This window comes from Crotalus tigris, unplaced genomic scaffold, assembly GCF_016545835.1.
Source record: "Crotalus tigris isolate CLP2741 ecotype Arizona unplaced genomic scaffold, ASM1654583v1 scf7180000018856.1329670, whole genome shotgun sequence".
NCBI lineage: Eukaryota > Metazoa > Chordata > Lepidosauria > Squamata > Viperidae > Crotalus > Crotalus tigris.
In genome coordinates, this window is record NW_024097237.1 from 213,728 (window position 1) to 238,842 (window position 25,115).

The 25,115-nt window shown below is 45.4% G+C and overlaps 1 protein-coding gene and 1 long non-coding RNA gene across 3 annotated transcripts in view; one reads left to right on the plus strand and one right to left on the minus strand.

The window, feature by feature from the left end:
- Positions 1 to 25,115, plus strand: part of LOC120314173 — a 91,324-nt gene that overhangs the window by 62,871 nt on the left and 3,338 nt on the right. The window contains exons 1-2 of one of the 2 annotated variants that reach the window (XR_005558357.1): positions 18,207 to 18,369; positions 21,754 to 21,874. This is a non-coding gene — a long non-coding RNA (uncharacterized LOC120314173). Of the gene's footprint in view, positions 1 to 18,206; positions 18,370 to 21,753; positions 21,888 to 25,115 lie in introns of those variants that run through there. The other variant, XR_005558358.1, reaches the window with a different exon arrangement.
- POU4F1 (POU class 4 homeobox 1) lies at positions 15,158 to 18,072 on the minus strand. The gene is made up of 2 exons (XM_039356985.1): positions 17,587 to 18,072; positions 15,158 to 16,315 (listed from the first exon to the last, which is right to left on the minus strand). The coding sequence occupies exons 1-2, from the start codon at positions 17,857 to 17,859 to the stop codon at positions 15,269 to 15,271; spliced, it is 1,320 nt and encodes a 439-aa protein (XP_039212919.1). The 5' UTR covers positions 17,860 to 18,072; the 3' UTR covers positions 15,158 to 15,268.

Consider the following 25,115-nt stretch of genomic DNA (forward strand, 5'->3'; position numbering starts at 1 on the left):
GTTCTGTTCTATTCTATTCTATTATCCATTCCATATTCTATTCTATTCTCCCTTTTATATTCTATTCTATTCTATTCTCCATTCCATATTCTATTCTATTCTATTCTATTCTATTCTCCATTCCCTATTCTATTCTATTCTATTCTATTCTATTCTATTCTATTCTATTCTATTCTATTCTATTCTCCCTTCCCCTCTTCTCCTCTCCTCTTCTCTTCTCTCTCTTCTAATTCTATTCTATTCTATTCTATTCTATTCTTTCTATTCCCTATTCCAATATTCTATCTATTCTCCCTTCATAGTCTATTTCTATTCTATTCTATCTATTCTATTCTATTCATATTCTATTCTCCATCCATCTTCTCTTCTCTTCTCTCTCTTCTCTTCTCTTCTCTTCTCTCTCTTCTATTCTATTCTATTCTATTCTATTCTATTCTATTCTATTCTATTCTCCATCCATATTCTATTCTATTCTCCATTCCATACTCTATTCTATTCTATTCTGTTCTGTTCTGTTCTGTTCTGTTCTATTCTATTCTATTCTATTATCCATTCCATATTCTATTCTATTCTCCCTTCTATATTCTATTCTATTCTATTCTCCATTCCATATTCTATTCTATTCTCCATTCCATACTCTATTCTATTCTGTTCTGTTCTATTCTATTCTCCATTCCATATTCTATTCTATTATATTCTATTCTCCATTCCATATTCTATTCTATTCTATTCTCCATTCCATATTCTCTTCTCTTCTCTTCTCTTCTCTTCTCTTCTATTCTCCATTCCATATTCTATTCTATTCTCCCTTCTATTCTATTCTATTCTATTCTATTCTATTCTATTCTATTCTATTCTATTCTATTCTATTCTATTCTATTCTATTCTATTCTATTCTATTCTCCATTCCATATTCTCTTCTCTTCTCTTCTCTTCTCTTCTATTCTATTCTATTCTATTCTATTCTATTATCCATTCCATATTCTATTCTATTCTCCCTTCTATATTCTATTCTATTCTATTCTCCATTCCATATTCTATTCTATTCTCCATTCCATACTCTATTCTATTCTGTTCTGTTCTGTTCTGTTCTATTCTATTCTATTCTATTATCCATTCCATATTCTATTCTATTCTCCCTTTTATATTCTATTCTATTCTATTCTCCATTCCATATTCTATTCTATTCTATTCTATTCTATTCTCCATTCCATATTCTATTCTATTCTATTCTATTCTATTCTATTCTATTCTATTCTATTCTATTCTATTCTATTCTATTCTATTCTCCATTCCCTATTCTATTCTATTCTATTCTATTCTATTCTATTCTATTCTATTCTATTCTCCATTCCATATTCTATTCCTTTCCATTCCATTGTTCACTTTTCTTTGACTGAGTTGCTAAATACATTTGGCTCCCCCCCCCCGCTCTCTAAGCCTGGCTTGCCACCTGCATTAAGCCTCCAAGCAAAGACGTTGCTTCCCCACCCACCACCCACCCACCCCCTTTCTGCCACCATATGGAAACAGGCTCGGTTATCTTGGCACAGAAAAAAAGATGACCGGATAACGTTTTAAATATTTTAAAACGGGAGAGCCTTGATGTCCTGACCCAAACAGCATTCATCTGAGCTGCGGGTTTTCATTCTACCCCAATTGCCCCACTGATTAAATGCTAGTCTCAGGGGCAAACCCTGGTCAGGTGAGGAAACGTATCTGAATTTGAGTCAAAACGCAGATTATTTTCCCCACCACTCCAGAATTAGCATCAAACGGGTTCGCCAGGGGCTAATGCATAAGTCAGGGATAGGCAGCCTTGGCTCTTTTATGACTCGTGGACTTCAACTCCCAGAATTCCTGAGCCAGCATGGCTCAGCTTGGAAATTCTCCCTTTCCCCTCAGCATGGCTGGCTCAAGAATTCTGGGAGTTGAAGTCCACGAGTCATAAAAGAGCCAAGGTTGCCTACCCCTGGCCTAAATTTAGTGTTGTTGTTTTTTTTTTAATCCGGGCATTTTAAAACGCTGAGCTAAAGAAGCTGCCCTTGACTCTTGGGTTGGTGTGCCAGGGACTACAGAAAGTGGGCCCTGCCAGGACAAAACCCCAAATCCAACGCATTGCTATTACTTAAGACACCTTAAATGGGGTTGCTTTTAATGAAAAAATTAAACCTCTCCAGGCAGCATACAAAGGTGGGGGTGGGGGAGGGGAGGTGCCTACAGTTAGCCCAGTGATCAATGATGGAGCATCCAGGTTTTAGTCCCTTCTTCCTCAACTCACGTGATCACCTGTCTTCTTCATTCGTCTCAGGCCAGATTGATTGCATCTCTCCCTGATTTGCTTTATAGTTTTCCCTTTTTTTGATTATTGACTAGATGACTCAGCTGACTCCAAAAGCATTGCATTTAGGTGACACTCGGGGTGGGGGGGGGGGAACGGCGGTTATTTTATTTTTGCTTTGTTTACATTTTGCTTCTGATCTGATCTGTACTTCCACAATCTTTCCTTGCTTCAGGGAGGAACAGAAATGTACCAACAAATCATTTCCTAAAATAGGATCCCCTCCCCCCACCCACTCCACACACCCCTAGCCACAAGCTGCTTTCAACTCCTTCTCATTGTTTCCTTTCCAAAATATGTGGAACTCACCCCCTTGCCTTAAAACCTTCGTATAAACTAATGCTCCATAGTTCTTCCTTTGATCTTTCTCTCCAGCCAACTCAGGAAGGGGTGTATGGCTTGAACTAAGTGATAAGATAAGAGAGAAGATGAGATAACGTTTATTGTTGTTGTTGTTGTTTTTACTGTGAGCATTCTGGCAGGCATTAAAAATGAAATTCTGTTTGCCTGGTCTCAAAAGAGTAAGTATTGTATGAGTGTGTATGTTTGATTCTCGATCATGCCCCAAAGGTGTTTTTTTTTTTTCCCTCTCTAAATGCAACTGCACTTCCTTGATTTTTCTTAAAGATGTTCAGTCAAAAAAGTCTAGGGAGAATCTCAGTCATCCAGGTCATGGTTGTCCCAAAGAAGCTTTGGGACAACTGGACTTTCTTGTTTTTCTTTGAAGACATTTCGCTTCTCATCCAAGAAGCTTCCTCAGCTGTGACTGGATGGTGGAAGGATTGATATTTCTTACAGTCATCTGCTCATTTGCATTCTTTTACAGAGAAAAAAGCACCTTGGGGACAATCAAGAAAATCCAGTTGCCTTTGGGGGAATGACCTGAATGATTGAGAACCTCCATCCACGATTATCAATCTCCATTTTAAATTGGCACCCAGTCCCATTCTGTATAAGCCTTGTCCAATCTTCCGATTCCTTTCCAATAGCTTGACCTTTCGTTCCTATGTTTATTGGAACGGAGGCATAGCATATCTGCAAGGTGCAAGGTGAAGGAAAGTTATCCCCAACAGGTTAAGCTTAAAAATAATTGAACAAGGGCCAGTGCACAGTCTAGATTCCCATCGTGATGGGGCTAATTCTATTTAAATGTGTGCTGCATTATTCAACCACTTGGGCCTTGACACATCCACCCATGCTGTTTACTTTATTGTATAGGGATGGGAGCTGAACTTTGGCCACTGAACTTTTTTTTTAAAATTAAAAACAAAACGATAGAAACTAAGTGTTTCTAATCCGTGGGGCTGATCAGCGATCCTGTCCTTTTAAGTCAGGTGAATGGTTTATTTTAAGAAGAAGCAATATGGACTCTATTTCCATGAGCCACTGAATCACAAATTAATGTAAACATCATATTACAGCAGTCCAGAAACATTGTCAGTTTATGGATTCATACATGAATAACAGAGTTGGGAGGGACCATGGAGGTCTTCTAGTCCAACCCCCTGCTGAAGCAGGAGACCCTATATCATTCCAGAAAAGTGCCTGTCCAGTCTCTTCTTAAAGGCCTCTAGTGATGGAGCACCCACAACTTCTGAAGGCAAAACTGTTCCACTGGTTGATTGTTCTCACTGTTAGGAAATTTCACCTTAATTCCAGATTGCTTCTCTCCCTGATTAGTTTCCATCCATTGCTTCTTGTCTTGCCTTCAAATGCTTTGGGAAATAGCTTGACCCTCTCTTCTTTGTGGCAGCCCCTCAAATCACTGCCAGCATATCACCCTTAGTCCTTCTTTTCATTAAACTAGACATACCCAATTCCTGCAACCATTCTTCTTATGTTTTAGCCTGCAGCCCTATATCATTTTTGTTGCTCTTTTCTGCACTCTTTCCAGAGTCTCTATCTCTTTTTTATATGTATTATATGTGGCATATGTAATCAGGAAATTGAATTAATTAAAGTGTGTCACATGAATGCCATCATACAATTCTTAAAGTATTGAGCTAGAACAGATTCAGGTCAATCCCCAACAAAGAGAAATTCAGCCTCTTAATTCAGCCTACCTTAAAGGATTGTTGTAGTAGGCAAACAATAGTTTAGCATCCTCATTTATGCCAATAATATATCTAAAATCTTTCCTTCTATTGTTTGCTGTTTCCCTCATTCTGCTTTCTACTAAAACAGATTGACAGGCACCTACCATGTAGGCATCTTGGTCACAAACCGATTGTATACACCATTCATGAATATGTGTCCTGTAGTCAGTTATACTATACTTCCATTAGTAATACTGCTTGAAATTTGTGTTCTACCTCATTATTTAGTTTCTGTAGTGTGGATTTCATCTGCAAGATAATAACAGCCCAAGTCAGCAAAACCTTGTTTGATTCAATTCAGCTCAAGGTCTACATGTCTGCAGCCCATGGATTCAAATTGGATCCAGCTTGTCCAGCGCACAAGCAGGATACCAGATTGTTGCCCAAGGGAAGTTAGGTGTACTAGGTGCACCCAAGAGACTGTGAGTTCTAATCCCACCTTAGGCATGAAGCTTGTGACCTTGGGTCAATCATTTTCTGTCAGCCTAGGAAATGGGAAGGAAACAAAAGAAAGAAAGAAAGAAAGAAAAAAAGAAAGAAAGAAAGAAGGAAGGAAGGAAGGAAGGAAGGAAGGAAGGAAGGAAGGAAGGAAGAAGGAGAGAGACAGAGACAGAGAGAGCGAGATAGAGAGACAGAGGGGGAAAGAGAGACAGAGAGAGACACAGAGAGAGGGAGAAAGAAAGAGAGAGAGAGAAAGAGACAGAAGGAGAAAGAGAGAGAGAGAGAGACAAAGACAGACAGACAGAGACAGAGAAAGAGACAGAAGGAGAAAGAGAGACAGAGAGAGAGACACACAGAGACAGAGAGAGACAGAGGGAGAGAGAAAGAGAGACAGAGAGAGACACAGAGAGAGAGAGAGAGAGAGGGAGAGAGAGAGAGAGAGAGAGGCAGACAGACAGAGACAGAAGGAGAGAGGGAGAGAGAGAGAGAGAGAGAGAGAGAAGGACAAGGAGGAGGGAGAGATGAGAGAGGGGAAGGGAGAGGGAGAGAGAAAGGAAGAGGGAGAGACAGAGAGAGAGACACAGAGAGAAAGAGACAGAGGGAGAAAGAGAGAGAGAGAGAGAGAGAGAGAGAGAGAAGGAGAGAGGGAGGGAGGAAAGAAAGGACCAATTCAGGAAGTTGTCAACATTGTCAACATTGACCCCAAGGCATACTCACAAAATGTATTCAGTAGTAAAACTAATTGAATTCAATGACCTCCCATTAGAAGACATCTATAGGATTATCAGACACTTTTACATACTTCTTTTCAATTTTCCTGAGCTTAAATCCCTTCTGGAAGAAAAGATGAAGTTCCTATTATTCACAGCCAAACAATGTTGATACAGCAGGGCTTTGGATGCTCCAGCAGACCATGGCCACAGAGGAACCAAGAAGGACTTTAACAAATAAGCTAGCAGTCAATGGGCCTTTCCATTTCAAAGCGGTTCAGGGAAAGAAGAGAGGAGGGTGAAATTGGAGAGAAATTAGAACCTGTTTGAATAGAATTGCAACCACTTAACATTTACTGGTTTCCTGTGTTTTTTTCCCAAACCTCCAAACTTTTGAGGGTAGTTCCCTAAATAAGGCTTCGACTGGACCTCCAAGGTGTTTCTCCCACCAAACATTTGTGTTCACCCAAGCAGAAATGTGCCCAGCGAAAGGCCCTCTAGAAGGGTTGATCTCAGTGGTTACCCACCTCATTTTGCTCAGGCATACTGTGTTTTCCCTGGCCATCAAGCTTTTCTCGACAAAATGAGGACAATTAAGACCTCGCGTATCAAGAAATATGTACATTGTACTGCCCTTCTCTTCCCACCGACTTTATACCACAATTCCACACACCGGTGCTCTTGAACCCTGCCCAGTGATTTTGCAGATTCACACCTCGTGCCCAATTTATGGCAAAGTCGACACATCAGGATTGGTCAGGATTTTTTTTTTTTTTTTTTTTTTTGTGAAGGGGGGAAGACATTGTTTGTTGGTCCTTAATTCTCAAGTTAACTGAAAATAAATGTGGTTGAGTCAAATGGACTTTTTTCCTCTGTTGGCCACTCAACCCCTTCATCGTTTGTATCTAAAGATGCGCCCCAAAACAGGAGGGGGGTGGGCAGGACAGAGGCTGAAACAGCTGCCTGTCTGCTCACCGGATCGGGGCTGGGAGTCTTTGAAAGGTCACCGTGAGTCTTTGGAAAGTAACACTGAGCAAGAAGAATCCAAATGACTTGCTGGGGAACCAGAAGCTTAATCTCGTCCGGCATCATCTCTTCTCGCTACCTTCCGCAGATGCGCTGGGCAAGCGCGTGTTAAGGTGGCCGGTGACTTTTTGCCAAGACAAACAGTGTCGGGCAAACGGGATTTTATGATAGGCAACCTCAAGCTTTCCGGACTTTTGGACTACAGCTCCCATGATATGTTGCCGTTCTTGGCGGGGATTCATAGAGGTCAAGGTTCAGAGCAACTGTGCCTCCGTAGCTTATCTCTATAACTTGGGAAGGTGGCAGCCAGTGGAGGAGAGAAAGGGTGGAAAAAGAGAAAAAAGAGTGAAGGGAAGGGAAGGGAAGGGAAGGGAAGGGAAGGGAAGGGAAGGGAAGGGAAGGGAAGGAAAGGAAAGGAAAGGAAGAGAGAAGATAGGAGAGGAGAGGAAGAATTTAGGTTACTGCAAAGCTGACCTTCTTAGACACTCAACTCAATTGGACAAGGAGGTGAGACTCGGAATAAAAGCCCGTTTTCTTAATAAATGTTCAGTTTCTTTGTTTTGATGGAAGCAGAAACTTGAGTCCAATTTCCAACCTGGCCCTCCGGAGTCAAATCCTAAAAGAAGTTGGGGAAATCCTGCAAATCCGTTGTCATCACCTCTACTCTACTCTACTCTGCTCTGCTCTGCTCTGCTCTACTCTACTCTACTCTACTCTACTCTACTCTACTCTACTCTACTCCTTCGCCGCAAAAGGCTTCTGAAAGCCGCCCCCTCCCTCCGCCCGGACGCCTCCCGCCCGCCCAACTGTTAGCAGTACTCCGATTAATATTAATACGGGCAACTTTCTTTTAAGAAAGGCGAGGGGCCTCGCGGAAGCACGCCGCCTCCTCCCATCCAGCCGTCTCGACAACAATTACTAAAGTTTTTAATTAGCCTCTTGTTATAATTCATTTTATTAATTTTCCAAATCTCAGCCCATGAATTATGCAGAGGGCGGCGGGGTAATTGTGTGCGCAGCGATCGGCGGGGAAAGCCGGCGATTGGCTTGGCGGAGCCGTCTCTCCTACCTTTCTCCTGGCTCCCCGCCCGATTTCTCGGGCCCGGGCGCAGGAGAAGCACTAATATTTTATCAACCTTTTAAAACACAGATTAATTAATGCTCACCGGAGACTTGTCTAGGGGATGGGAGCCGGTTCCCAGGAGTAAGGGGAGTGTTTGCGGCGCGGGCAAGAGGTGTGTGTGTGTGTGGGGGGGTGATAATCAATTAGGATTTCCCTCTTTAACCGAGGAAAAGGAAGGAAGGAAGGAAGGAAGGAAGGAAGGAAGGAAGGAAGGAGCAGGTGAAGTTAGGAGGCGCGCCTCTGTTAAGCGAGAAGCTTTGGAATCGGAATATTTCGTTTCTAGGCCGGGCGGAATCGTTCCGGGAAAATAACTGCGACTTCAGAAGCTTATTTTATTATTACTATTATTGTTATTACTACTATTACTACTACTGTTACTACTGTTACTACTATTACTATTACTACTACTACTACTACTACTACTACTATTATTATTATTATTATTATTATTATTATTATTGTTATTATTATGGATCATCGCACAGTCAGCCAGATGTTCAGACTGGATTTGGCATTTGTCTACCTATCGAGTCCTTACCAAGGACCTGGGATAGGCAGATGTGGATGTTTGATGGTATTACAGATATCGTAGCAGGATGGAGGCAGTTCCTATTATTATTATTATTATTACTACTACTACTACTACTGTTGTTGTTGTTGTTATTATTATTATTATTATTATTATTATTATTATTATTAATTATCACACAGTCAGCCAGATGTCCAGACTGGATTTGGCATTTTTGTCTACCAAGGACCTGGGATAGGCAGATGTGGATGTTTGATGTTATTACATTATCGCAGGATGGAAGCAGTCCCTAGTAAGGCTGCCATTTGCAATTGACTAATGGCGAATTTGTCAATGCCGATGGTGTTCAAGTGGTGCTCCAGTTGTTTTGGGATTGCACCCAAGGCGCCTATTACTCTTATTGCTATTATTATTATTATTATTATTATTATTATTATTATTATTATTATTATTATTATTTGATCAAGGATTGCAACAAGAATATATTTCATCGATCTGGACTGGGGGACAATTTTCTTGCACCATATAGGAAAATATTGACTTCCTGTACTGGGATCAAATTAGGTCTAATACAGGTAATCCTCAATTTATGACCGCAATTGACCCCCAAATTTGCCTTGCTAAGGGAAACATTTGTTAAGTGAGTTCCCCCACCACCACCCTTTTATGACCTCCTGTTATTAAATGATACATTGCAGATGTTAAGTTAGCTGGCTTCCCCTCCCCCCCCCTTGGCTTTGCTTGTCAGAAGGTGGCAAAAGCTGACCCTGGGACGCTGCTTGACCATCGTAAATACGGAACCGGTTGCCAAGTCTCCAAACTGGGATCAATGACCACGGGGAACGCCGCCACGGTCGTAAGTGTGAAACGTGGACAATAAGTCACTTTTTTTTCCATTGCCGTGGTAACTTTGAATGGTCACTAAATGAACTGCTGTAAATTGGGAACTTACTTGGAGCCGGTGAAAGGGCTGAAAGAAGATTTTAAAAAGTGAAGGTGGGGGGGGGAGGGAAGAAAAGAGAACTCAATTCCAACTCTTTACTTGAATCCCCGTTGGTTAGCCCTTTAGGACGGTCCTAATCTTGACTTGAAAGCAATTTGGAAAGAAAACCGAAATTCCGCCGAAATTCCATGAGCCTGGGTCTGAAGGTGGAGAAAGGAGAGAGGGACAATGTCAAATGGGCTGTGCGGTTGTGTGTGTGAGTGAGTGTGTGGGGGTGTGTGTGAAGTGATTGAGTGTGTGAGTGTGTGTGGGGATGAAGGCCCAGGGCGAGGTGGGAAAAAAATTGCAGAAGGAGAGTCAAAGACGACCCCTTTCCAATCGCCCAGGGCAGGGGGTCTGCAACCTTGGCAATTTTAAGACTTGTGGACTTTAGCTCCCACAATTCTGGGAGCTGAAGTCCACAAGTCTTAAAAGTTGTCAAGGTTGCAGACCCCTGGCCCAGGGCAACTAGAGACTTTCACACGCCCGTTCAATGACTTTCAATTCAACTCTGGAGAATTTACGTCCTCGTCGCTCCGGCGAACCTTCCGTCTCGGCCCTACCACGTGGCCAGCGGTCCTGCCGTCTAGGCCGGCAGCCCTTAACTCCCACGGAACGCAGCTCGTGTTTGAACTCTCCAGTAGCAGGTCAAGAGCGAGGGCAGGTTACTCAGCACGGAAGCCTGGCGGATTTTCATCTGCCAGACTGCCTTAGCCCGGGAATGGTGGAAGCTGTCATCTCGGAAGTTGCCATCTCGGAACAGGCCAACTCTGCCACACGCTGGGACGGCGATCTTGAGAATATACGGGTTTGCAAAGCACACCACACGGTTTCCAAGAACATAAATTTTCCGTTTTCAATCCAGGCGAGACGGCGCCAGCGGATGCTTAAGAATCCGGCCGCCGTCCGATGGAAAAGGTGCATTTAGAAAAGGGCTGGTTTCCAAGTTGGAAAATATGAGCGCTCCTCTTTTAAAATGAAATAAATTCATTTTTTATTTTTTTTAATTTTTATTTATTTATTTATTTTCCTTCCCTCCCTCCCTCCTTCCTTCCCTCCTTCCTTCCTTCCTTCCTTCCTTCCTTCCTTCCTTCCTTCCTTCCTTCCTTCCTTCCTTCCTTCCTTCCTTCCTTCCTTCCCCAGTTGAGGTCTTTCACAAAGTGGAAGCTTGCAGCTGTGCTTCAGTGACACCTCTGCATCTATCTTTACTGAGATCTCTGCTCTTTAAGCTTCAGGCTTAAAAGCAAGACTCCTAGAGACTTTATATCTGAGATCAAACTGCTGGGATCTCGGTGAGGCTTACTCCTGTCCGATGAGCACACACCAGGCACAGACCCACCCCATGACTATCAGCTGCGTTTTACCAGCACGAATCAATAGGAAATCTGGCGGCCTTACCAACGGTTCATTCATCGTCCTTCCGTTGTTCGTTTCTTCGGACTCAGATCTATACTTCTCTCGATAGGTACGGATGCTGGAACTGAAGCCCCTCCCTTTCGACCCACAGAGATACTCAGCTCTTTAGGGCATTTAATTTCATCGACCAAAGGTCACCATCCCTAACGTCCCCACCGGAGAGCAGAGCAGATATGTTCATTTTATTTGGTCATTCCCGGTTCTTCCCCCCCCCCCCAAAAAAAGATATCCGATAAAACGTAGGTATAAAATAGTGTTATTTTACAAATGCGTTTTTTTAATTTTATTTTTTTTTTAAAAAAAAATCAGATGACATTGCGAGTTAATAACAACAACCAAAAAAAAAAAAAGAATCAAAACTTGTTTCCCCCCCCCATGCTAAAAATTGTGGGCGGGGGGGGAGGGAGGGTGAGAGTCACAATCTTCAGAACGTATATTGTTTCTTTACAACGCTACCACCCCTTGGCCAAAACGGAAAGCTGATCCGCTTCAAAGAGAAAGAATCGCAGAAAAAAAAAATTGATCCAAGTCTGGAAACGAACTTCACCCTTAGCTCTTCCAGAATAGCGCGCCTACATTGGATTTAGCAATATTTCTTTTGGAAAACGACCCTGAAGACCGACTCCGGCTATAATGAATCTGATCTAGCGCGGGCTTTGCAAGGAAGATGTTTTATTTTTATTTTTTTGGGTACAGCGACTCCCTCGTTTCTGGAGGTGGTTTATTTTCCGAGAAGGCAATTTGCAGAGCTGACTGCTGTCCCTTTTCGCTTTAATTGGATTGGGGATCATTATGATTACATAAAGGCAATGCCTGGCAGAGCTGAGCTGAGCTGAGTTGGTTGACCAGTTAGTTGATGAGTTTCGTTTGAGGAACTTCACTTGCATTGAACGGAAATCAAAGATAACAAATGTGGTTGTTTTCCCGTATGTAGGTCTTTTTGGTTATTCGGGTTTTCTCCTACATAAAATTGGAAGTGTCTTGGTGATGTTTCCACGAAGTCCCATTCGAAGTCCCATTCGTCATCTTCAGGCTGGTGTTTTCAGTTTCGTGCTTCGAGGAGCACGAAGCTGAAAACACCAGCCTGAAGATGACGAATGGGACTTCGTGGAAACGTCACCAAGACACTTCCAATTTTACGCGGGAGAAAACCCGAATAACCAAAGACCTACATATATATATATATATATGCTGTGTATCCTTTTTACCAAATATAAAGCAATCTGTTCTGCATTTTACTCCAGTCTAGGAGCATCTTTTGCAGGCAGACGTCACTACTGTGAACACTGTAGATTCAAAATTTTGTGACTGACAAAGAGTTAAAGGGAGACTAAAGAGTTTGAAATAGTTATACTAGTCTCCCTTTAACTCTTTGTCAGCCACAACATATATATATATATTCAGTTTGTTTTTGTTTTTAAACTTAGCCTTCCATTATTTAGCATGATGCCGAATAAAGCTCAAGAAACGCGCAGCTAATAGATATAGTTCATTTTATTCAGAGCATCCATTTGCACATAAGATCTATCTTATAGTTCAGGATTTCTGAATGTAGCAGAAAAATACAACTCTCAATTTGTTCAAAATTTTTGGTAAGACTCTTCTCTGTCTTGCTTATTTTAGTTTCTTTCCTCCTAAGGGGCTCGAAGCCTCGATACTAATGTATTTATTATATTTAGCAGCCATGTTTCAGGGGGGGGGGAAAACCCAAGGTAAATCAAATAAATTATTAATTATAATACTTTCTGGTGTTTTTTTTTTCAGGTTTGTTTTATTTGTAAGTTTGCTGGGATGCCCTCTCCCCCATCTCCCTAGTGTATAATTTGGTATACAGATGTCTCTGTAAGGGATCTTAAAACTTTTGAAAAATTAAAAAAAAAAAAAAACCAGCATGATTCAACCCAGGAGAAAGCTGAGCAAACATCCATGGAATATTCAGTGACACGTGGCTGTACCCCCTTTTAACCTTTCTGTGCATTAAAGAAAATATTTACAGACGTTCTTTCTCTTCTGTTGCTTGCTCTGCATTTAATACACACACACACACACACACACACACACACCCCTACCTACCAAAATGCAAGTAACGTGACATGGATTCCCACGTGTGTATGTGCAGGCGTGCATGCTTATGTTATGTGTGTGGGTGGAGTTTTTTTTTTTTTTTTTTACTCAAGGAACAAACAGCCGGATTGTATGAAATCACATCCATTTACAAAGAAAGCCAAACAAATCATGGAAGACGAAAAAAAAAAAGGGGGGGGGACATATCCTTGAAACTACTCTAACTTTTTAGTGCTTGGCTTCAAATGCATAGAATGTTTGCTCTGCAAACGACGGTACCCTTTTTTAAAAAATCAAAAACAAAAACACGTGTAATAAATTATTAAACCATAAACAAACAAACAAACAAACAAACAAACGCGCCTCCAAAGACCTGGTCCTTGAATCCTTCCGTGCCTTTTCAGGGTGTGCATGCGTAAGATCAGTCCCCTTTCCTCCTCCCCCCTCCCCATTTTTTCCCTTCCTTGACTGCCTTTTGCATTTAAAAAAAACCGCATCATCTTGGATATTAAAGATTAAAGTAGCGACAACTGATTTTTTTTCCCCCTCCCTGCTTCTCCTTCGTGGAGCATCGCTCTGACAATTTCTCAGAATCGCACCCACCCGTTTAGAAATTATTGCGCGTTTTTTCCTCCTCATCCAAAGGCCACGATTGGTGGCTGCTTTCCGACTTCTGGAGGGGGGGGGGAACCTAAAGCGGTGCAAAGCTATGGGTGGCCCTGGACAATTTTTTTTTTGCTTCTCTCGCGTTTATGACTGAGCGGGAAATTCTTTTCTCATCTTCCTTCCTTCCTTCCTTCCTTCCTTCCTTCCTTCCTTCCTTCCTTCCTTCCTTCCTTCCTTCCTTCCTTCCTTCTTCCTTCCTTCCTTCCTTCCTTTTCCTTCCTTCCTTCCTTCCTTCCTTCCTTCTTCCTTCCTTCCTTCCTTCCTTTTCCTTCCTTCCTTCCTTCCTTCCTTCCTTCCTTCCTTCCTTCCTTCCTTCCTTCCTTCCTTCCTTCCTTCCTTCCTAAGTTCTTCAAACAAAACAAAGCCATATATTTTTTTTCCTTAATCGATTTGGGATTAATCCGGCCACGTTATTTTAGCTTCCATCCCGGTTTAATTAATGAAAAAACAATCGCCATCTCGCGCAGAGTCAAAGTTAGGTAGTTACCCCTTATTAACCCCAGGGACCTCGGAATGTGAAAAACGAGGCTGGATTTCGCAATACCGCCTAAAGAAGGGGACAGCATCCGATTCGCCGCGTTTGTTGCCCACTCGGGAATCCCCAGAACGGATTTCCCCTTTTAGGAATTCGAAGTGACTTAAAGACCAAACAAACCCACGGGTGGAAGTCATTTAAAACGGGTGGGGTGGGGGGTCGGGGTGTGAAAGAGAGGAAGGAAAAGAATCGCTAATTCTAAAATAGCCAGGATCTTTGGATACATTGGCGGGTCCCCAACCAAATCCACGAAAACACTTTCTCTTCTCCTTTCAAGTCTGTGTTTTCCACCCATTCTCCGGGGGAGAAAACAAACAAACAACACACCCAACACCAAAGAATTAGAGCCATCCATTTCTTCAATCAAAAAGAAAAGAAAAGAAATTCCTGATGCGACAGCAAAGGGACCCCTCAAGCTTGACAGGAAATAATAAGCACGATAATAAATGTAAACAAGGAACCCAAATCAGCAACTAGGATTTCCGCCTCGGGTTGACTTCCCTCCGCGCGCCCGTCGGCAATTTCGCGAACGACAATAATAACCAGAATAATAACAATAATAATAATAATCTGCAAAGACCTCGTGGTTTCGTCTACAATACTTGTGTGTGTGTGTGTGTAGGTGTGTGTAGGTGTGTGTGTGTGTTTGTGCGCGTGTGTTTAGGTGTGTTTCTGCTGCAATTCGCCCACGCTTTCCGAAGAGATCCGACTCAAGAGATGAACTCTGACTTCACCCAACTTTCCCGCCGTTCACCCTCCAAACCCCCCCCTTTTTTTTCCTTTTCCAAATCTGCAAAAGGCAAGGAAAAAGAGGCGACCGGGGTCCCCCCCCCACTCGCCATTCTCGCCGCAGCGTCTCGCTTGGCTTCGCGGCCGGCCCTTCGCGGTAGGTCCCTGGTTCCCCCAGCGATTTCCCCCCCCCGCAAAAAAAGAGTCTTTAAGTCCAAAGGAGAAGTCCGTTGGCTTCCTAAACTTCAGCTGCTCCCCCTCCGAGCAGCCCTCGCCCCTCGGTCCCCCCTTCCCCGCCCCAAAAGTCTCCGCCTTCCCCCTCCCCAGGCTGCCAAGGTCTCACGGGGGGGGGGCTGTGCGCGGGTCCTTTCTTGGGGGGGGGGGTTCAAGGTCAGTTTGTATGGGTGGATTTTGAGAGAAAGCCGGCTCGGGAGGGGGGGATTGTTTGTGTGCGTGTGTGGGTGCGTGTGTGTGTGTGTGTGTCTGTCTCTGGCTTCCTCTCTCTCTCTCTTGTTCCACTCCAAAGTTTCGGGGTTTTTTGTTGTTTTTTTCCGTCCGTCTCGGGGCATCCCCCCAAGTTGCCCCGCGCGTAAAAGCCAAGTTGCCCCGGCTAGTAGGTGGCGGAGAACTTCATGCGTTTCTGCTTCTGTCTCTGGTTGCAAAACCAAACCCTCACCACGTTCTTTTTGAGGTCCAATTTCTCGGCGATGGCGGCGATCTTCTCCGAGGAGGGGCGCGGCTGGACGGCGAAGTAAGCCTCGAGGGAGCGCTTCTCCGGCGCCGCGATGGAAGTCCGCTTGCGCTTCTTCTCGCCGCCGTTGAAAAGCTCGGGCTTGTTCATTTTCTCGCGCTGGGCGCCCTCGGCCTCCTCCAGCCAGGCCTGCAGGATGGGCTTGAGCGCGATCATGTTGTTGTGCGAGAGCGTGAGCGACTCGAAGCGGCAGATGGTGCTCTGGCTCAGCGACCCCACGCCGGGGATCTTGAGGTTGGCCAGGGCCGAGCCCACGTCGGCCTGCGTCACGCCCAGCTTGATCCGCCGCTGCTTGAAGCGCTCCGCGAAGGCCTCCAGCTCGCGGGGGTCCGTGTCCGAGTCGCAGATGGAAGCCAGGCCGGCGGCGCCTGCGGCGGCGGCCGCGGCCGCGGCGGCGGCGGCGGCCTGGCCGGCTGCGCCCCCGTGGTGGGCCGCCGCCACCAGCCCCGGGTGCGGGAGGCCCGAAGGCATGTTCATGGCCGCGGCGGCCGCCGGATGCGCCAGGTGGCCCAAGCCGTGCATGTGCGAGTGCGGGTGGGCGGACGTGGAGATCAGCCCACCGCCGCCGCCTCCTCCTCCTCCGCCGCCGCCGCCGCCGCCTGCGCCCCCGCCGGCCGCCCCCTCGTGCGCCCCGCCGCCGGTCATGAGCGTCAGCGAAGGCGAGGTGATGTGCTCTAGCAAGTCTCCCGGTTCCAGCGCCTGGTGGTGGTGGTGGTGGTGGTGATGGTGGTGGCCCAAGGGCACCGTGGAGGTGGAGGTGCAGGGCACGCTGTTCATGGTGTGGTAGGTGGCGTCCGGCTTGAATGGGTGGCTTTTGCCCTGCGAGACGGCGATGTCCACGGCGGCTAGAGCCTCTGCCCGCGCCAGCAACGTCTCGTCCAGGGTGGCAAAGAGATTGCCCTGCAGCTGCAACCGACAAAGAAAGAAAGAAAGAAAGAAAGAAAGAAAGAAAGAAAGAAAGAAAGAAAGAAAGAAAGAAAGAAAGAAAGAAAGAAAGAAAGAAGGAAGGAAGGAAGGAAGGAAGGAAGGAAGGAAAGAAAGAAAGAAAGGGGGCAGCGAGGGAGGAAAAAAAGGGGCCACGGTGGAGAAGAGAAGGGCGCCCCCGAGTAGGAAGGAAAGGAGGAAGGGAGCCGCCGTTACGCGTTAACGAAAAAGATAGGGGAAAGGGGGTCGGTGCGGGACGGCGTGGAGAAAAAATTAAAGGAAAACGTGGTTTTGCCATGTAGGAGAAAAGAACGGATGGGGGGGGGGTGCGGTAAAGAAAGGCGGAAGGGGGAGAGGAGGTGCAGGAGAGGAAGGGATGGAGCGGAGGCACCGCCGGGGGAGATGAGATGAGCGGCAGAAAATTATACCGCCGCGGGAAAATGAATGGGAAAGGGTCCAGCGGAGAGCGCGCGGATGCAGTGAAGAGAGAAAGGAGCGGGGCGTAGGGTTTGGGGACCATGGGGGCCGGAGGCGGCGGGCAAAGGAGCGGCGGGATGGGAAGAACGGAAAGTGGGATCGGGAGGCAGAAAAGAGAGAGAGAGAGAGAGAGAAGAGAAGAGAAGAGAAGAGAAGAGAAGAGAAGAGAAGAGAAGAGAAGAGAGAGAGAAAGAGAGAGAGAGAGAAGAGAAGAGAAGAGAAGAGAGAGAGAGAGAGAGAGAAGAGAGAGAGAGAGAGAAGAGAGAGAGAGAGAAGAGAAGAGAGAGAAGAGAAGAGAAGAGAAGAGAAGAGAAGAGAAGAGAAGAGAAGAGAAGAGAAGAGAAGAGAGAAACGGGCAAGTTGGTTAAGCCAGAGAAAAGCCAAGAAGTTTTTTGTTTTTTTTCACCGCGGGGGGGAAATCGAGGAAGCCCGCCTTGAGCCGAGCGAGCCAGAAAAGGAGAGCAAAGAAAGGGCGAAAGCGAAAGTAGCCAGGGGGGAGACCGCCTGCGCCGCTTTCAGCTGGGTTGGCAGCCTCGGCCTTACTTGCCCGGTGAATTTCGAAGGAGAACCGGGAAAAGCAGGGGAGAATTTAGGGAGCAAAAAAGCCCCCCCCGGGGGGATCCCCCTTTCCCACTTAAACCTCCAGAAGGGCGTGAGAGGCACCCACTGGGCGGCAGTGGCCGGGAGCGACCGAGGACGCCGGGCGCGGGGGAGGCGAGAGACTAGGAGCCGGGCAGCCCCGGGGATGGGCATCCGGCTGGTCGCGTGCGTCTTACCGGCGGAGTTGGGAGGCATGCCCTCCGGATGGCTTCCGAGCTGGAGTGCAGCGAAGGGTACTTGTGCTCCGGCAGAGTCGGGTGCATGGCGAAGTGGGGCTGCTTGCTGTTCATGGACATCATCGTGGCGGCTCGGCGGGTGGAGAGCAAGAGGGAAACGGCGACCAGGAGGAGATCCACGCCGAGCGCCACCAGCGCGCCGGGCGAAAGGGCTCTCTGCGCGCCGAGCACAGCCAGGCTGCCGCCCCCGCCGCCGCAGCAGCAGCAACACATCCGAGGCTACTGGGGCTGGCAGCTCCCCGGGAGCGCGCGGGGCGAGCCTTCCTGCCGCAACCCGGGCCGCTCGCCTCTTCTGCCTGCTCTACCCCCGGGCTGGCAGGAGATGCGCTCTGCTTCCACCTGAGCCCCACATCCCGGGGCTCCCGACCGGTTCTCCCTCTCGCGAGAACTTGCGCCTCCAGTTTTGATGGACTGGCTTGGTCTCTCCCCTCCTCCTCCTCCTCCTCCTCCTTCCTGCGCTCTGCCTCCTTTGCCCCCCCCTCCTCCTCCTCCTTCTCCTCCCCGCCCCCTGAGTTGCATAGCCGAGCTCACGTCGAAGCAGGAGTCTGCAGAGAGGACAAAAGGCCAAGGCAACTGCTGTCGACCTGGGGTTCCCAAGCGAGGGCCCCTGGCACGCTGGCACGGGGCGAACCCGGCGGCTCGGTGCCCCGCGCGGGTCTGGCGCGCAGGACACCCGGGCAGCGCCAGCTGAGTCCCGGTGAAAAAGCGGCGGAGGCGAGATGGGTCAGTGTTGGTACATTTTACTTACTCTTACTTTCGGAGGCGTAAAAAGTGCAGCCGCCGAACCAAAAGCGGCGATTTGCCTTGCCTTTAAACGCCTCTGGATGTCCGGTGACTTCCGCGTTGTGGTTGTCGTGTTAAATACTTGCCATCTTTGCTCGCGTGGCTTTCAGCAAGGGCAGCTCTGCTCAGTATTGTAAAGAGAAGAGGAAGCGTTGTTGGCAAAGCGCTTCGTATGGTTTCAGCAACTATGGCTGGAGCCGGGTCACCCGGTTGCCTGCCCGGGGAGGGGGGGGGGGGAAATCCGTCGCTGTCCACTCTCTTCAGTGCTGAAAAAAGTCAACCTTCGTTTACACCGGCTGCCTTCAACGCAACTCTCGTCAGCTTCTTAGTAAATGGGATTTACTAGCTTTCCAACGCTGTTTTAGACTGGATGCTCTAGTCACATCCCAGAGAAGTTGGCTAGCTTTTCTTCCTTCCTTCCTTGCTTCCTTCCTTCCTTCCTTCCTTCCTTCCTTCCTTCCTTCCTTCCTTTCTTTCTTTCTTTTCTTGGCTCCCCGTGAAAGGTATTGGGAGGGGGATCAAGTTCAATCCATAGATCTGTATGCAGAGGGGACTTGAGAGCCCCCAATTATTGTGTCGCTTTTGCTTGAAAAGGTCCCACCAACTACTGCCCCCTTATGGGTCACATTGTCTTTCTTGGGGGCCCGATTCTGCTTTCGATGGCACCTTTGCAACCTTCATCACTCAGAGCTTTGCCTTCGCCCAAACTCCTGCACTGCTGCTCCTTTCTTCTTTAGAAAACATCTCCATTTGTCCACTACCCTTTACAGCAACCCAGGATGCTGATGGAATCAGTTATTTCTTGGGGAGCGATTCCCTTAGATAATCTTGAATGAGTGGGTGGGATTCAAAGGGGGGAGAAAAATAAGGAAGTAAGTACTGAGCTTCAGACAAGCCCATTAGCTTCCTAATGATAAGCCACATTTCGATAAAGGTCCACAGTTTTCCTATCTTCTCCCCCCACCCCACCCCACCCCCACACCACCCGCAAGAGCCTGAAAAACAATATCCCAGCTTTTTTTAGTAAACCCTATGGTCTGAATTTAGCTTGGTTCCAAGGAAGCAAAGGCTGGTGGTTTATGGTAATCTATCTGTTAAGTAGATGGAAGGATAACAAAGAAAAGGTCACCGATCTAACTTGAAGGAGATCGTGTTTTTCTGAAACAAACATAATAGGAGCATGCTTATTTGGGGGGGGGGGGAAATCTCATTTGAAGTAACAAGATAATAAGCCTCCAGACATATTTGCTTAGGGCTGATGTCAAAACGTTCCCATTATTTCCACCAAACAATATTTCTGCCATTATTTGTAAAAACTATTCATTGGTTCAAAGGACCATTTTTCAGAGAAAGGACACTGCCTTCTTGATCTCCTCAGAAAACAAATTTATTTCCATTTTATGAAAGAAGAAAAAAAGTAAGTGCAACTGAGGTCCTTTGGTTATTCCTGTAGAGGGATCCTTCATGTGTGTGCTTACAACCGAACTCCTATTAAAACAAGATATGGGATTTGAATGTTCATTTCTTCATTCCTATATACGAGCAGTCTCCATTTCCATAACCAGAGAATGAGTTTCAGAAGTCACATCTCTGATTCCCTTTAAAACACACACACACACACACACACACACAAACAGAGAGAGAGAGAGAGAGAGAGAGAGAGAGAGAGAGAGAGCTGTAGGCAATAATAATATAAAAATATATAACTAAAGTAAAATAATAATAGGGGAGAGAAAAATAAGTGAGGACATTGGGCAAAGGATTGACGTCCCCCTTAAATGTTGGGGACCATTATTTTTGATACCCCCAAGATTTGTATACACATTCATGGCATGAACACCCACATTTTCTATCATTTACCTCCTACCTATTTTTCCCATACGCCAAGTGGCTATGGCACTCATTATTTTCCATCTTTAGATCTGAATGTGTTCCATGGGGTTCCTGAACTCAGATTTATCTCAGTGAAGGATATTCCAGGAACCCAAATATTTTCCTCTGTCAGGAATGAGCTTGGGGAAAGATTGGCGTTATTTATCTCTTTAATTCTAGGTTATTGTAAGGGATGAAAGATGCACAGTAACACCTGTCTTGCAAACTCATGTCTTCAGATCCTTGCCTCTTTGCAAACCTGCTTGGCCTCTCACCAGTTGTGAGAACTGAGTGCTGTCAAACACCAGTCACCAATAGTGTTGTGAGCATGTGGCTGCTTAGCAAGGATCTTTAGTGAGAACAGGGAAGTGGAGAGTTTCGTCAATGAAAAATAGCCTGTTCTGAATGTCTCCATTCTTCTCAGATGGCCCAATGGTGGAAGCCAGCAAGTTGCATCCCTCACTTGAAAGGTAGCCCCATTACAATAACTGCCACGAGTTTGCTACCAACTGAGAACTCTCAAAAACCACTGGCTTCAGCAGTAGATAAAGTATAGCTAGAAAACTTAAGGTAGACTGCATTTCCAAAAAGCTGAGTGCAGGACCTTTCTGGCAGGAAAAATATGTTGCATAAGATGTAATGAGAGGCAGTTGGATGAAGGAGCTTCATAGAATTTGAAGTAAGTGAGAGAGAAGGGAAGGGGGATGAAGGGAAAGGCAAGCAAACATAGGACAGAACAACCTTTAACAAAAAAAAATCAATATAAACAGTATATTTGTGACAGGCGGATAAACTTGCTTCTTCTTGTCTCTCTGGTTCATTTCTTAAATTTATTTTCTTTTTCTAATTTCAGATTTAAGTGTAAAGCTTTTCATTTGGCTTGTTTCATTGTATTGCAACATTACATTAACATTTTTAAATGTTATTCTGCTGGGCACAATCACCCACCCCCAAATCATTTGCCTCTGGGATAGGAATTATGGGCATTGTGTTCTAACATAGTGGGGGGGCATAAATTTGGAGAGGACAAGGCTAAGCTGGACTGGAAGCTGGGATTGTTCTATGGAATTATTTCAAAGGTGCTTTGCAAAAACTGTGAATAGCTTAAAGATGATTCCACATGGCCAGAGAGCAGATGCTACTTAGTGTTTAAGAGGCTGAAGGAGCAATCAGTCCCAGCAATTCTTACTGAGTTTTGTGTTTACCACGAGGCAGTTGGATGAAGGAACCATGATTCTGAATTCAGGATTCTGATTCTTCCTTTTCAGTCTTCAGCATCCAACCGTAGAGTATACTGTGGAGTGATTTAAAGGAATTGTTCTGATATTATGGCGGGGAAGATCTGCCTAAAATGCTTTGAGCCTTTGTTAAATGTGAAGATCATGATAATTGAATCAGTTAAGGGTGAGGATTTCAAAAGATTCTGAGTGACCAGATGTTGTGCTTTTTCAGGAACTCCTATTGCTGGACAGCTCCCCAGTGACCATCGAAGCTACTACTTACAGAAACCGTTTGCTTTTAAATGAAAGCTGATGAAGTATAAGGACTAATTTCTATTATAGCGCAAATCCAGGTATCTTTTCCATGTACGTGGGGTCTCTTTGCTGTTTTTTTTCTTTATCTGTCTGAATAGAAAATAGTTAGGAATAACATGCAAATGAACATTTAGGAATAAGGAGACCACCGTGCAGGGAGAGGGGATGTGATATGTGGCTTTTCTTTATAGAGTAAAATCTTTCTTTCATTCAATAATTCCACGATCAATTTTTTTCTTTCATTTCTATCTCTTCTTAGCTTTCAGTTGATGAAAAAGTTTCTAACCACACACACACACACACACACACACACACAAGTACATAATTAAAAAGATTATTTTTTGCCCTAATTATTTGGATCTCTCTCTTGTCAGCTGGTGTGAAAAGACAAAAGAAAGGATTGCAAAGATTCTATCATATTCACAAGTTGAGTGCCTTGAGTAATCCAGAATAATTTACCACCACTGGGTTCCATATTCAGATATCTTAGCAACCCTCCACCTTCGTGGGCACTTTAATCATGAGGCAGCAATTCAGTGGTAGGGGTATGGATGTTTCCCTGTCCATGAAAGGAAAGGCTGATGTTTCTTCATCTGAAGATGCAGGGTGATGGGTGGTGGAGGTGATTCCCATCTTATATGCTTCCAATCCTCAAACCAAATAATCTATCGTCATATGAGAATAAGAAGAAGCTGAGCAGAAGCTGGAGGTCTCCTAATCCATCAGTTCTTTCCATATGTTTCCATCTGGTCTACTGAAAGATACTTGGCTGAATTTGGTCAACCCAAAGTTCCCTCTCTGAATCTCCCAATGCATTGGAATAGGTGCTGGTCCTTCAGATGGATCTTTTCCATGCTCATCAACGTCAACATCCATTTAAATACTCAGGTTCAAGGGACCTGTGGTCTTTAGAAACATAGCTGGAATGGATATCTCTTTCTATGGCTGAATAGGGTTCAGTGAAATGAAAGGAAGGCAAGCATGTGCTATGAAAATATGAAATACAGAAACAGAAGTAAACTGGTATCTCCAGGAATTTTCTTTCATTTCACATTCTTAGCAACAGGAAGGTGTCCTTGATATTCAGGTGGCATTCACCAGGGATTAGGAAAGCCACTTCCAATTTCTCTTGAGCTTTATTTCAGATGGCAACATCGTTAGGGCATCACATAGATACAGATCATACAGATCTTGGCAAAACGTGTTCTCTCGAGCTAATACCAAAAACATCTGCACCTCGGAGACCAGTATGTTTAACATTACTAGTGTGGCCTACAGGAATTGAATGAGGATGGATGAGGATGGAAAGTGTACACAAGCACATGCCAGCTGAGAACCTGTGATTTTGTGCCACTGCATCTCTCTACAGTTTTTTTCCCCCCATCAACCGTCATCCAGATGCATTGAGACTGCAGCTCTCCCATTGACTGAAAGCTTTAAGAAGTTCAGGCCCACCACCTTGGAGAGCAAGGAAGTGGTGTGCAGAATCAAGGCAATTCTTTCCAGACTAGGTCATCCTTAAGAAGATGTAGGGAGATTGTGGAGGAACAGCCTGTCAATGTACCCTAAAACAAATGCTATGGCTGAATGCTCGAAAAGCATTCCCACGTTCTAATAAGGAATTTCCTGACAACAGCCAAGCTGGGCTTATTACGCTATGTCCAAGTTGTGGTGATCGCTCTTCCAGCCAAGATGTAGAACGTGCCCATATTAAATATGAAAAAGCTTAATTGGGATTTCAGATCCCAAAAGCAGTTCTTCCACTGTCTCCTTTCAGGAGGAAAAAAAGTAAGATTGGAGGCATCAAAAATCACACATAAGTATGAGGATGAAAATACAAGTATCCTTCATTCGAAGTTGACTTTTGGTAACTTCACGGAACTGCCCATGTTGTTCTTCTTGGTGGTAATGTGGAACCTTATTTTACAGTCTAGTTTACACTTCTGGGATCTCCTAGTGCTCTCCCATCTGACTCCTAATCAGATCCAATCCTGTTTCCTTTTCCAGAGCACTTAGCAGGGTCTTGTGAATGAGTGGCAGGTCAATTCCATTGATTTCACCACCAAGGCTTCCAATATTTGAGGGGCTGCCACAAGGAAGAGGGAGTCAACCTATTGTCCAAAACACCTGGACAAGAAGCAATGGATGGAAAGTAATCCAGGAGAGATGCAACCTGGAACTAGAGAGAAATTTCCTGACAGTGAGAACAATTTGCCAGTGGAACGACTTGCCTCCAGAAGTTGGAGGTGTTCCATAATTGGAGGACTTTTTAAAGAAGAGACTGAACAGCCACTTGTCTGGAATGATACAGGGTCTCCTGCTTGAGCACGGGGTTGGACTAGAAGACCTCCAAGGTCCCTTCCAACTCTGCTATTCTCTTAATATAAAGTTCAAATCATTTTTTGTAAAAAAGTAACATTCCTGTCTGTTACTTCCCTGTAAACCTGTGCAGAATAGGGCGTACATTTCCTGCTGATTTTTCTAACAGTATTAAGTCGTTCCCCCCTCATTTTCCTTGTACTAAAATCCATTAGCATTCTGGACTGGTCCACACGTGGGAGAGCGTTCATCTCCGGGGAGACTGCAACAAGAACAGATAAGCGCTGGTGCGAATGGGCTCCTCCTTGCCCACCGGAGAACAAAGCCATCCCATCCCCTTAACCGAAAAAGATTGTCCACGGACTCGTTTGCAGACAACAAAGGGTTTGAGTTCATCTAAGGACGATCGGGCGACATGTCTTGCTAGGTCAGTGTTTCTCAACCTTGACAATTTTAAGGCATGTGGACTTCAACTCCCAGAATTCCACAGCCAGCAATGCTGGCTGTGGAATTCTGGGAGTTGAAGTCCACATGCCTTAAAATTGTCAAGGTTGAGAAACACTGTGCTAGGTGAACGGACACGTGACTGGTGGAGAAAAAAAACGGCGGAATAGGAAAGTTTTTGATGGGTTTTTTTTCTCTGCGGTGGCCTGCAGAACCGTTTCCCAGCTCCTGATGTACACGGAATCCATAACTTTGTAGGCTTTCAAAAAGTCGGTTCTTTAAAAACAAAACAAAACAAAAAAAGTCTTAACTTCAGCGATCCCGTTTCAGGCCTGATCAATTTCACTTTTCGGCGCTGACCTTCCGCCCCTCTTCTGGGGAAGGTATCCCTTTCACTCTCTTTAAGAGGCAGTGAAAGTACATTTTACATCGCGGAGCGGGAGGGGGGGGGAAGAGCTGGAAGGAATCGATCTCGAAGTTAAAACGTAAACTCGTCTGAGAAGCTTTCTCCTGCCA

Bases quoted from the DNA above. Each gene is read 5' to 3' on its own strand.
- POU4F1 (XM_039356985.1), bottom strand. From the start codon at position 17,859: ATGTGTTGCTGCTGCTGCGGCGGCGGGGGCGGCAGCCTGGCTGTGCTC. The intron at 16,316-17,586 runs GTAAGACGCACG...TGTCGGTTGCAG, and splicing joins CATGCCTCCCAACTCCGCCG to CTGCAGGGCAATCTCTTTGC.